We start from the raw sequence: 13,649 nt of genomic DNA on the forward strand, positions 1-13,649 counted from the left end.
CCTTGGGCTGAGGAAGCATTCCAAGAATGTATTTAATGAGGTGCTATAGTAATCAGCCATTCCCTGGGTATACGTCTCTATGAGTGCTGACGCTAATTGCCAAATAAACGTGTTTTCTCAAATATTCCTTACCTCTATACAGACCATTTTAAAAGGAATCACATATCTTTAGTTGTTAACCTCAATCAACAAATCTTTATTGATGAAATAAAGTGACTTTCGGTGCGACTTAATGATAACAACAGGATGACTGGCAAAAGGACAAATGAGAACATAATTCTCAGTAGGATCTTAGCAAAAGGGTGAAAATTTGATGTCAATAGTAAGAGTATCAAATATGTGTGCGTAATACTTTACAATTCTTGTCATTTATATTTAGTTTATTTGATTCTCATAACAATCCTTGGAGGTTTTATTAGCCCCTATTTTACCGGTGGGAAAACTGCTTTACAGATTTTCAATGATTTATCTAAGGTGACTGGCAAGTCATTTTCCCCCGATACACTTCACTTCCTCAATTGTCCAGTAGTACGTCAGGTGCACAGCCTAGCGCTACACGGCAGGATGGTGTCCCAGGTCAGGATCCCTTCTAGGCTGAGTTCAGTTGCTCCAGGAACTGGAGAGGCGTGCGCACAGCCATTTCTACCATGGCTCCACTAGGTGGCAGTGAAGGCCACCCCACTCGAACGTGTCACTCAAGACATCTGGCTTTAAGTGGTCAAAGCCAGAAAGAGAAAAGCAAAGCGATGCTCTTCTTCTAGACTCAGAAAAGACTGCATATGCATGTGTATGCGTGCACGCGCGTGTGTGTGCGCACATGTGTTTGCTAGGCAGAGGAGCTGGAAAATGAATAGAAACTGTTACTGCACTCTATGCAGTTTCTCATACTGCTAGTGGGTAGGACCAGAGTGAAAGAAAGACCTTGATATTTGGCACCTTGATGCTATAATGTGTTCTCTTAGCCCATATCTGCAAGGATGGATCCTGGATATCCACTTAGGTATTACATGATGTCCAAGAGTATCATTGTCATTTGGCATAAAAGTGAATGTTCTCTCAAGAGGAAGAATTCATGACTTCGGTGCATTGTCTGTGGGTTGTGCCTACGCTCTTGTCTTTCTCCTCGAGTGTATTACGATCTGTTGTTGTGTTATAGCTGGCAGAAAGAAAAACCACTTGCAGTATCCTATGCGTAAAGAAACTCAATAGCTAAAGGAATTCAACATACTTTTGATGCTTTCTTGGTTCAGTAATAACCAGCATTGCTAGAGGTTAGTTGCAAATTTTGGCCACTGGATGAGGAATTGGAGTTCCCAATTAGAGCAATTCCATCTTAGAAAATAGATGTGGCTGGAAATGAAGAGTTGGAACCCATCCTTTCCAATGAATAATGTTTACTTGTCATCCTAAATCTTCCAGAAGTTGGGAAAAAAAAGTTTCATTTGTCTGTCTCTAGCAACTCTGGGGAAACCCCCACCCCATTTATAAAACCAGAATTCCCATCAGTTTGAAGAGTGTTCCACTCGAGGAGACTCGTCCACTGGGGGCACCTGCTTCTCTTCTGGCACTGGGGGTAGATCAGGTGCTTTCTGTCCACACCTTGCAACGGTGAAGCGACTCATGTGAAGAGCTTCTTCATACCCTGGGAGGGTGTCCAAAGAGGAGGGCAATTGGCCGAGGGGGCTGTGGGAGTGAGCCACAGCCAGGATTCTTCGAGCTGCAGGGCCAAATATTGACTGCAGGGCTAGGGAGGAAAGAAGGAATAGAATTAAAGTAAATGTGACATCTTCAGAAATCAGGGACTTACAACACACTTAATTTCCCTTCATTTTTAGCAAGTGTCCAAACCATTGCCACTCTCGGCCACAAAATGTTATGAAAATGCTGTGAACCTTGTTTGGAAACCAACTTCACTCTGCTGGAAGATACTTTCTTCTCTGGGGTCCTCAACTAATCTAAATTGTGTCCCCATGTCTGACAACATTGTCCTTCCCTTTTACGGACTTGGGACCCTTTACACCAACCCACTGATAATGCAGACTCCTTAGAAATATTTATTTCTGTCTTACTTATCTTTTTTCAAAGGGCAGTAAGTGAGACAGGAAAGGTGAACAGCAATGTAGTCTCTCTTCAAAAGAAATTTCACAATGTTGTGCCACCTGCTGTTCTGACTAGTCTTTCTTCTCCCATTTCAGGAAAGAATATAATATGAAGAAGAGAACAGAAGGACATAAAGGAAAGTGTTTTATAAGCATCAAGGTGATGTTAGGCTAACATATAAGTGTATCAGCAGATACACTACAGAACAAAGAATTGCAAGTACACATGACTAATCTCTTCAAAGATGTAAAATAATATATAGGTAATAAAAAATACAGGTTCTCACAAAATCCAAGACATTTTTGAAAAAGGGATACACCCAGAGCTTAAAATAGTTTTATCAAAATAGCTTTATAAACTGGGTAATTCTTCCTATAAGACATTTCCAATATTTTCTCCAACATTCTACTTCTTTCTTCACTCTATCATTAGACCAGTATTTGAGAACACAGCATCAGTGAGAGCCCAGGTCACCACACCATCAGGTTTCTGGAAATTAAAACAACCCTGAGTTCTAGAATCTTTAATACTATTCAATCCATGTTGCTATATTGTTTCATCATCCTGATCATTCTTTTACTTGTCTTTTTTTTTTTTTTTTTTAGTAGGTTCCTCACTCAGCGTGGAACCCAGTAAAGGGCTTGAACTCACAACCCTGAGATCAAGACCTGAGCTGAGATCAAGAGTCTGACACTTAATTGACTGAACCACCCAAGGGCCCCCAATCATCCTTTTTTCCCCTTAATTTTATTTATTTATTTGACAGAAAGAGAAATAGCGAGAGAGGGAACACAAGCAGGGGGAGCAGGAGAGGGAGAAGCAGGCTCCCCGCTGAACAGGGAGCCTGATGAGGGGCTTGATCCCAGGATTCCAGGGTCATGACCTGAGTGGAAGGCAGACAGTTAACCCACTGAGCCACCCACGCGCCTCCCTGATCATCCTTTTAAACCCCCTTTCAGGTTATAATGTCAGAGTACTCACAAGTGATAGTGCTCTGGAGAGTGCTATCATGATCAAAAGCTATGACTGTCACTTCATAGGGAGGCCGGCCCTCATCTTCCCCATTTTGCTGGCAACTCAGACAGCAGCGGAAGCACGCAGAAATCAGGCCGCACAGAAGAAGCAGTGCTCCAATTACCACCAGCAACCTGCAAGAAGACCACCCCCCAGAGAAAGCTCTGTGATCTGGTGTGTTTCCCAGCCCTGGCCGTAACTGGTCTTCAGTGTCTACATTTTTGACTTTGACTATTTTGCACAATAATCATAAGACTTTAATTTCAACACTTTCACTTCACATGCATACTTATTTTGTCGGCAAGACTACATCAGTTCATTAAAACAGTAAGAGATCTAATGTGGTTTGGAGGGTCTGCTTTCTACTTTATATTCTCCTCTCTGTAGAAATTTCTAGAGCTGACCCTGACAAAACACACAATAACCTTTTGATGGCTGAGGAGATGGTATTGAAATAGGAAATCCTGGCATATTGTCACATAGTTAATGATGAGGTAAAGAAACTTTACTCATGAGATGCTAGGTAAGTAGGCTGGCTGTCTCATACATTTTTTTCCTGCTGTCAATATATTTAAAAACTAAAAAACTAAAAATGAATGCCCTTGAGAAAAATAAAGTTCCTTTGAAATGTCTTTCTGCGTATGATAGCTGAAACTTACCATATGTACCAGAGATGCACCCAATCTGTGGTCAGGCAACTATGGAGAAAGAATAAAGTTTTTTTTGCAATAAAAACATAGTCGGTGCCTGTTGTAGTTCCAGAATCAGGAATATGAGTTACAATATAATTTGCTACCTTGTTATAACAAAAGCATCACAACTTACATATATTTTTTTAAGTTTGAGTTTTAATTCCAATTAGTTAACATATAACAAGTTATTCTAACTTCAATATAGCCAGCAGAATCTGTTGCAAAATGGGATGCCTTAAAGTGTTTAGTACTACAGATGACATTGGGTAAATAATTTTGTAAATCATTATAAGACAGACTAGTGATTATGAAAATGGTGTTAATAGAAAAAATAACCATGACCACAGTAAACACTTACGATGACAATTACCAAGAAAGAATTTGGAGTGTAAGTTTACAAAGTTTGAAAATGGGTAGGAAAGTTAAGGTTTGTGTGTGTGTGTGTGTATATATTTGAGTTCAATAAAATTTAAACATAAAGAAAATTTCAGTTATAAGCATGAAAGCAATACAATGAAGTTTGTAACTTATGTTTTGCAAATTGTTGCGAAAAGGGTCACCATTAAACCATAAAAATTCTCACCATGAAAAAAAACCCTGAACTTTCACATCCAATATCAAAACTAATATATACACCCACTGAAGCCAAATAGGAAGGAGGAAAAATATAGAAACCAACTTCACCATGTTGAAAGTTAAAGTAACTGAATTTTCTCTATAGAGATGACAAAAATATGGATTGCAAGGAAGAAGGAGTATGGGGTAAGCGCAGGAGTAGGAAGGGGAGAGGAAGGAAATATTTATGTTTGAAGATGAACAAATTTAATAATACTTTCTGATATATTGAGCTATTGAAACCTATTGAAATTTTCTTCTACATCCTCTCTTTGGTTGCACAGTTGTAGAATATACGATTTGCTTTTTCAATAAACAATGTCTCCTGTAGGTTTCTCACATTCTCCATTTATTTAAAACCTCTTCTAGTTCTATAGTGTTAGTGATTCTGATTCTGTTAAAAGTGATTCTTCCTGAGTAGTAGGTGTCTAAAACCTCAGACAGTGTGACAAGCAACCAAGGCCGCCACCATTTCCCCTGGGTTTAACAGTCTTGGCTATTGAATAACCCTTCCCATGGCTAAATATGTGTTTTCCTTCAGGCTGAGCAAGTGTTTTGTTCCAACTGGCCCTGCTTTCTTAATAATTTACCTCCAAGTGGAATGAATCTCTTCCCCTTTTATGTCCTCTGTGTCTGTGTAAGACCTAATTGTGATAGGTTTAGATTAAGGGATAACAGCATCAAAGTGACAGCTGAATGAAGTCTGCACTAAGTATTGACATGCCCTAAAATACGGAAAATGCTCATCATATTTCAGATGGTGATGCTACTTTGGAATTACCCAAACGTATCTGCCCGGGATGAGATTTTAAATCCAGTCTGTCCTGATGAGTCACTGAGAAGCATGGAAAAGAAACACTTTTGCAAATTTCTGTGACTATATAAATTGTTTTTATATTAATTAATATAAAACTATATATTTTATATTAATTATAAAAAATTAATATAAAATGGATTAATTCCATTGTTTTAATGGGAAGATAAGCCTTGGAAAAAATGCCTTGAGGGATGTTATTTTAAGTACTTAGGATGACACGAGGGCATGTCTTTATTTTTGTATGACCCATCTGTGAGATTAGTGGGTTGATGTCCATTTAAGTAAAGATAAAGGGAAGTCACAGATATTTAATGACCTCTTGACCCTGTTTTGGGTACTGTTTTTGTCTGTTTCTCCTTCTTCCCAGTTTGGTCTCAGATACTTACTGTTCAGGATTCACGCAGTTCTCCTCACATCTTATCAGGGGAAGCTGTAAGAAGGGAAATAGTCTCAGACAGGGAAATGTCTCGTCTGCTCTGCTCAGCAGTCTACCAATCATTCCTCATGACTCTGCTCTGTTTACTTGGTGAGAGCCGGGACAATATGAGGACAAGGTCATAGGGTCAGCCATGTTTAGGACTGTTTTCATTGCTCCCATGCCTGTTGATTATTATATTTGAAGTGGGAGACACTGGAAGAGCAAATATCTAATCTGGGGGGGGGTTGTTTGTTTTGTTTTTTTGTTTTGTTTTGTTTTTTTGTTTTGGGTTTTTTTTTTTTTTGGTGGTGGGTAAGCATTACAACTTTTGTGAGTGGGAGGCAGAAGCAGCATTTAAATCAATTTGTCCTAGAAATGTCCTGATCTGTCCCTCAGGATATTGTTATCACCATCTTAATTCTTTCCCAGCAACAAATTGAATTCTACCCCACTCCTCTTTTTTATTCCCTTAACTCATCAATAACACACCATACAAAAAAAGGAGAAAAAGGAGAGGAACAATTTTATTTATTTAATAGCTACTATATGCCAGTCAGGCTGCTAAGAATTTTCAATATGTCATAACATTTCATCACAAAATTCATGTAGGTGGGTATATTTAGCCTTATTTTGAAAGGTTACATGATGGAGGCAAAGGGGTTTAAGTTAACATGGCCAACTGCATGCTCCTATTGATGTAGCCAGAATTCAAATCAAACTCTATCATATATATGTGTTGAATGAATTAGTAGAACAAGGGCTAAATCTGCTCTAACAACTCCTTGATATTGCTATCAAGTCCCTTCTGCTACTGATAATGAAAGCTTCTACTCCTTCTTTTACCTGGTATTTCAGTTGACTTTTTCCTTCACATAGAGAAGCTTCTGTTTAGAAATTGCATCTCACTTCCAGTAAATTGAATGACTTAATATTCTCAGGAAATCATCAACAAAAACCACAAAGTTCCCCCACAAGGGACAGATATTTGTACTTATTGAGAGTTTATGGGAGGGAGAGGGGACACTCAAACTCATGACATAGCAGGTGAAAAGGATTTGTAAAAGGACTAAAGAGCTGTCCTCTGCAGACAACATCTGAGAAGCTTTATTTTTTTTCTTTTTAATTTAAAATGGTTGATCACTGGGCGCCTGGGTGGCTCAGTTGGTTAAGCGACTGCCTTCGGCTCAGGTCATGATCCTGGAGTCCCGGGATCGAGTCCCGCATCGGGCTCCCTGCTCGGCAGGGAGTCTGCTTCTCCCTCTGACCCTCCCCCCTCTCATGCTCTCTGTCTCTCATTCTCTCTCTCGCAAATAAATAAAATCTTAAAAAAAAAAAAATTTTAAATGGTTGATCACTAAGGATGACAAAGTGTGTACTTCCTCAACCCAGCTCTGGTTCTTTGTTTTTCTTTTCTGACTAAAGATAAGAGAAGCTTAAAGTGCTAAACAGATAAAATACTTCTTTTTGTGACTATTGCCAAAAAAGAGAAAAAAAAGAAAAGAGAAAGAAAGTGAAGGGCAAGGAAAAGAACAGGAAGCAAAAGGAAAATACAAGAAGAAGAAATGGATTTACAGACAATAATTTAACTGGGATATAGAAAGCAAAACAAGCAGTCCATTCTCTACTAAGAGATGTACAGGAATATGATACTAGCCAGTTGCTTGTTTTTCTTCTTCTTCTTTTTTTTTTTCTTTTAAAGTAAGCTCTACACCCAGCATGGAACTCAACACGCTGGGCTTGAACTCACAACGCTGAGATCATGACCTGAGTTGAGATCAAGGGTTGGACACTTAACTGACTGAGCCGCCCAGGTGCCCCTGCTTTTCCTCTTTACTAGTGTTCATAGCTATGTAAATTTCCCCTTGACAGTTGTCCAGAATCCTCAATCTAATGACCCTTTTCTCAGCTAACAAGTTACAGGGGCTTCTGATTTTTGGTAGGGAGAAATAAAAGGTTGGAAGTATTTTTCAAGAATTTTCCCTCTTTTACCTTATTTCTGATCTGGAGGCACCTAAGCTGCTAGAATTGTACCAGGGCTTATGTGGAAACTCCGTTTAGGGGAATTATGTAATTCATTTTGATTATTTAGGATTTTGAGGGATGAGTGACAGGATGCTAAAAGAGAGAAATATAGATAAGTGGCATTTCTAAATTACCATAGCTATCCTGCATGTGTATATGGTTACCCTAATCTGTCCCCCCATCTCACTGATGCCATTGGCCACACATGGGCCATGTAACCCGATAACACTAAGGAAACATTCTAGTTATGCTTTTCCCCACTACCTCTTTGGTTCAATACATGTCTTTCCCCTCAATCATTTCCCCCAAGGTTCTTCTGAGAGTTGGTTTATCTGAGAAACAACCAAACAAACAAAAGTTTTATTTTTGCATTTTTGCAACTCACCTGGATGCAATATACCAGGGCAGAGATAGTCACAGCCCGGGTTCGCACCCCCATGGGGCTGAACTGCTTCTCCAGGATCAGGTACGGCATGTCCATGTCTGTTGCCTCCTTTCCATGCTCTGTGTTGGTCTGACTTCTTGACCTGGAGGACTTAAGGAGACAAATTTTTCTCAGCAATAAAGCTTTCGCTCTCTCTTTTCCTCTTACTCCTTTGGGCTTTTATTTTCTGTGGTCTTTCTCTCCCCTTTCATCCTGGCTTCTTTCTCTATGTCTATTCTGTTGTTCCGGTCTCCACATTTGCTTCCTTTGGCCTTCTTTCCTTTCCTTCTACTAGCAATCCTTTCTATATGTCTTTAACTTTTCCCCACTGCCCCCAAAAGGAAAACATTCAGGGAGGACATATTCAGTCCTCAGAGTTAGGTATTTTTCTAGGCAGTGGTGAGAAACTTGACTTGAGGAGGCTCAACGGTGAATTGCTGGTGACCAAACAAGTTCTCTCATCTCCATCAAAAAAGGAGTAATACTCTTGGTCCTTTACTGCAGCACTTCAGGGGGACTGTTGAATAACTGCCAATCACCATCCACTCCCCTCTCCACGTAATAAGCCCTCCTCTCTTGCTCTTTGAAACCCTCCCCTTCTCTATGTTGATAATCAACTCTCCTGGTTCTGGGTCATTTATTCGTAACCATTGCAGTAGGATTGAGAGGTTAACAAATGGACCGGAAAGCACTCCCATCTTTGAGGAAAGCAGGTCCCCTCTACCTTGACTTCAGTTCTTTTTGAAACACATAAGTCAGACAGACACACATCACATTTTTTTAAACTGGGTTCCAAAAAATAGAGAATAAACTGGGTTCCAAGATCTATGGGTCTCTAGGGTTCTCTCCCTCTCTTTTAAATAAAATCTAAGGTCAGTGTAAAAATAAGCACACGTGGAAAGAGAATATTCGTAAAGAAACATCTCTACAGGAATGAGTGAATGTTGTATAAACGATTTATTCTTAAGTCAGTAATTTTTTACTTAATACAAAGTACTTCAAAAATTTTTTTAAAAATACAAAGTATTTCATAAGAAAATTAGGCATCAGTTGATGATTCTATTTCATAAGAATTGAATAAAACCACCTTTCAGATCATATCTAATGCTGAAAGTCTAATTTTACTTTTACTGAGTGATTGTTGAGGGCAACTGTTGGGTGGGATTGATTCAAAGACTCCTCACACAGCTTTAAAATATGGTATCAGCATAGAGAATATAATCTTTTTTTCCTGTTAACTAAGGGAATCAAATAGTGACAGAAAAGCCTAATATGATACTGGTGATTAGACATCATTAAGTTCCAAAACTAAATGAGCACTACATTATTTTTTTAGAAAGGAAGATAGAAATAAGATGAAGAGTATTTTTCAAATTTCAGCAGAAAAATTGACAAGGTGGGAGGTATTTCATAGGACAAAGAGAGCAGAAAAATCCTGGCCCTCCACTAAATTATTTGTGGTTTCTCCAAGCCTTAATTTTCCCATTTATAAAACAGAAGAGGAATGCTCACTTGACCTGCCCTACATGTTGTTTCATAGAAAAAAATACCATTGGAGATATGAAGGCATTTCGATTAGAATATTTCTACTTAGAGTGGCCTGTATATGGTAGCATCACTAATCTTTCCCTGACCTTTCTCTTGTCAGAGACACAGTAGAGCATCATGGCTAAGAATCCAGCTAGCTTATCTGGGATTAAATACTTGCTTTGTCACTTATTTTTATTTATTTATTTTTTTGCTTTGTCACTTATTAGCTGTGCAATCTTGGGAAAGTTATTATATCTCTGTTGGGTCAGTTTCATTCTCTCAGAATGGGGTAATAATAATAATGTTACTTCATAAACTTACAGAGATTAAGTAAGTTCATGTATGTGAAATGCATATAATTGTCCTGATGTAACAAGTATTTTATAAGCATTAACTAGGATTATCTTGATTTCCATTCAGTTTTGCCAATGACCTTCACCTTCAATATGCTGAATAACTGATGTCCTCTTGATGTATTATTACCATGACCGTGTTTTAGCTTTCCTGGTATTCCAATTCTTGAATATTTCCTCTTGCTGTTCTGGCCATCTCTTCTCCCAATCATACCAGCCAAACCTGCATGAACAGGTTTGTCAATTAACATGATTTTTCCCCATCGCACTTTCCTGCGTGTGATTGCCATCATCTTTTTGCCCTCCAGCTTTCTAACAGGTTTGAACAAAATGGGATTCTGTTAATGACCTCCTTGTTACTTTTCTTTCTTAGAATTACTACTGCTATTTTTTGTTGTTGTTGTTCTCACTGGATTATTCCTTGAAGAAGTAGAACTTCTTGTTTATCCTAATGAAAGTGATTATGCCTTGTGGCAATTTTAGTGCTGAGTTCAGTCCCTGTCAAAGCCTCCATATCAGGAACGATGACAGAGGAAAGAAGATCCCTGTAGGAAGACTGAAGACGGTATACACTGGAAGGGCAGGTAGCTGAGGTAGAGGGGAATGACCTCATTTCAATCCTACACAATCTTGTTGTACTTCCATTAAGTTTGTGAATCATTAGCTTATACCCAGGTTGTTAAGGACTTGGAGTGGAACCAATGGAGGGTGCATGTACATAGGCCTTTTCACCTATGCCTCAGGAAATTGTTATACAAAACCTGTAACAAGTGAAGCTAAAAAAATTACTTATTTCTGGCCCCTTTGACTATTCTCCTTTTGACCTTGTCTACATCAGGTGACCAACCAAGAATTCCTTTCCTTTCTGTGCCTCAGTGAAATAGATGCCAGGACAACACTTACTGTGAGTCATCAAGCATGAGTTATAAAGTGTTGAGCAATGAGTTAGGCCATACCCATGGCTTCAAAAATAGATAATAAAGCAGAAGAGATTAGTTCCATCTTGCAACTTCTCCACTAGGAATTCCCTCTATCTTATGATTCAAGATTGCAGTGTAAGCATTGAGTGACAACCTCAGAGGTATTGACAGTCAGGATTAGATTTAAGGACATTTAACAAAACAGAAGGATTAAGTTTATCACAGGATTATTAGTTTTATATGCCCTCTAACACATTACCACAAATTATATGAGTAACAATGTAAAACGACACACATTTTTGTTTATTTCACAGTGCCTGTGGATCAGAAGTATAAAAACTGTTTAGTTGGGTCCTCTGTTTAGGGTCTTATGGGCTGCAGTCAAGATGTCTGTTGGGCTGTGTTCTCATCAGAAGGCTCAACTGGGGAAGGATATACTTCCAAGCTATGTCAGGCAGGAATTCATTTCTTTGTGGCTATAGGATTTGTGTATGCTTGTTTCTTTAAATCTGGCCAGAGAAGCAGAAAGGAGGGAGAGAACCTTTAGCAAGATAGGCACTATACCTTACATAATCACATATATGGATCATATATGTTCCATCACCTTTGCCACATTCCAAGCCACAGATACCAACCCACACTCAAGTGGAGAAGATTACACAAGGGCATGAACATCAGGAGGCAGGGATAATGAGAACCACTTAGTCTGTGAAACTTTTCCAGCTATCTGCTACATCAGGATTATAGAAATTATCCCATGGATCTTTAAAAACAGAAGAAATACAAATGTCCATCAATGGATGAATGGATAAACAAAATGTGGTATATACACACAATGGAATATTATTTAGCCTTAAAAATAAAGAGAATTCTGATACATGCTACAGCGTGGATAAACCTTGAAGACACTATGTTAAGTGAAATAAGCCAGATACAAAAGGACAAGTATTGTATGTTTCCACTTATATGAGATACCTAGAGTAGTCAAATTCATAGAAACATAAAATAGAATGGTGGTTTCCAGGAACTGGGAGAAAGAAAGAATGGAGAGCTATAATAGTCAGGGTTCTCCAGAAAAACAGAACCAATAGGATGTGCATATTTATAGAGAAAGATTTATTATAAGGAACTGACTCATGCAATTATAGACTGGCAAGTCCAAATCTGTAATGTGGACCAGCTGGCTCGAGTCCCAAGAGAACGAATGATGAAGTTCCAGCCCACAGGCTGTCTGCTGGAGAATATTTTCTTATTTGAAGCAAGATTAGTGTCTTTGTTCTAGGCCTTCAACTGATTAAATGAGGCCCACTCTCATTATGGAGGGAAAACATTACCCTACTGATTAAAATGTTAATATCATCCAAAAACATTCTCAGAGAAACTCAGAAAAATATTTGACCAAATATCTGGGTGCCCCATGGCCCAGACAAGTTGACACATAAAACTAAGTATCACAGGAATTATAGTTTAATGAGTACAGAGTTTTTAATTGGATAAGAATAGTGAGCTGAGTTCTTATCTAACATCAGATAGAAAAGAGATGTTCAGTAAATCACTTCATTTTTTGGGCTTTAGCTCCACATTCTCAAAATAAAGAACTAAGACATATTTTCCTTAAATTTCTTTGTATTTTAAAACCCAGCTTATTCTGGTGATGTCTTAATAGCTAAGAATCTCAAGTGTTAACTGTTTGCTATTTACAAGATATTAAAGAACATTACAATTGATATGGTATGCCAGGGTGATAGGAAAGAATTAGTTTTTATTAATAGAAGGGGATCTATTTTTTACTTCTAAAGAGCTTATAATTTGGTTGGAGAGTTGGAATAATTTTAATGGAATTGAAAATCAATAGAGTGCACTATTAGAGTATATAAAATGAGGGAGTAAAAATTGTTGGCAATCCTACCTGTAGATGTTGAGTACAGAGGATTTTTTAAAGAAAAAAAAATGAATTGTATTTGTAGGGAGTACAGGATTTGTAGAGCTCATCACCAGGTCCTGGACTGTTTAGTGAGTTTCTTACGAGTGTGGACCCAAAAGGACAATGGATGATTATGCTCTCCTGGGTTTCATGGGTGGGGTATGAAGGTGAATAACTGAAGTCTGAGAGATCTAGCTCAATCTTAGACCTTCTCTAAAGAAAGTAGTTTTTTCTAGTGCTGTTTGTATCCTTGGGTGTTTTAGCTATATAGTAACATGCATCCTTCCAAGACAATCCTTCATAGGATAATCCATAAAAGGTTACTAGTAAGTGATGAGCTCACAAGAAAAAAATGTTTCATGTCAACAAGTGTGCTTCTGTATCACTTCTTTATCACTAGAATATTGATGGCATACAAAATAATTGAGTCACTGTGGAGAATTATAAAATGTCCTCTTCATTGTGACATGATTTCAGTATTTATTAATTCATTATTAAAAGCACTTTCCTGGGATGCCTGGGTGGCTCAGTTGGTTAAGCATCTGCCTTCAGCTCAGGTCATGATCCCAGGGTCCTGGGATCAAGTCCCACGTTGGGCTCCTTGCTCAGCCGAGAGCCTGTTTCTCCCTCTGCCTGTCTCTCCCCGTGCTTGTGCTCACTCTTCTCTCTCTCTCTCTGACAAATAAATAAATAAAATCCTTAAAAAGAAATAAATAAAAATAAAAATAAAAATACTTTACTGAGATTCTATTTATGTGAAATTCAGCATGGTGAATGCAGGAAGCAATCTTGCTTCCTGGCACTCACAGTCAAGGGAGGT

At 38.4% G+C, this 13,649-nt stretch overlaps 1 protein-coding gene across 1 annotated transcript; it reads right to left on the reverse strand.

Annotated features, from left to right (window-relative positions):
* Window positions 1-230: 230 nt before the first annotated feature.
* TMEM52B (transmembrane protein 52B) lies at window positions 231-8,159 on the reverse strand. Its single transcript, XM_035027841.1, has 4 exons — window positions 8,064-8,159; window positions 3,774-3,910; window positions 3,082-3,248; window positions 231-1,744 (listed from the first exon to the last, which is right to left on the reverse strand). The coding sequence occupies exons 1-4, from the start codon at window positions 8,157-8,159 to the stop codon at window positions 1,503-1,505; spliced, it is 642 nt and encodes a 213-aa protein (XP_034883732.1). The 3' UTR covers window positions 231-1,502.
* Between the last annotated feature and the right edge of the window lie 5,490 nt (window positions 8,160-13,649).

The sequence above is a fragment of the Mirounga leonina genome, unplaced genomic scaffold (assembly GCF_011800145.1).
Source record: "Mirounga leonina isolate KUSES-001 unplaced genomic scaffold, KU_Mleo_1.0 Mir_201, whole genome shotgun sequence".
Taxonomy (NCBI): domain Eukaryota; kingdom Metazoa; phylum Chordata; class Mammalia; order Carnivora; family Phocidae; genus Mirounga; species Mirounga leonina.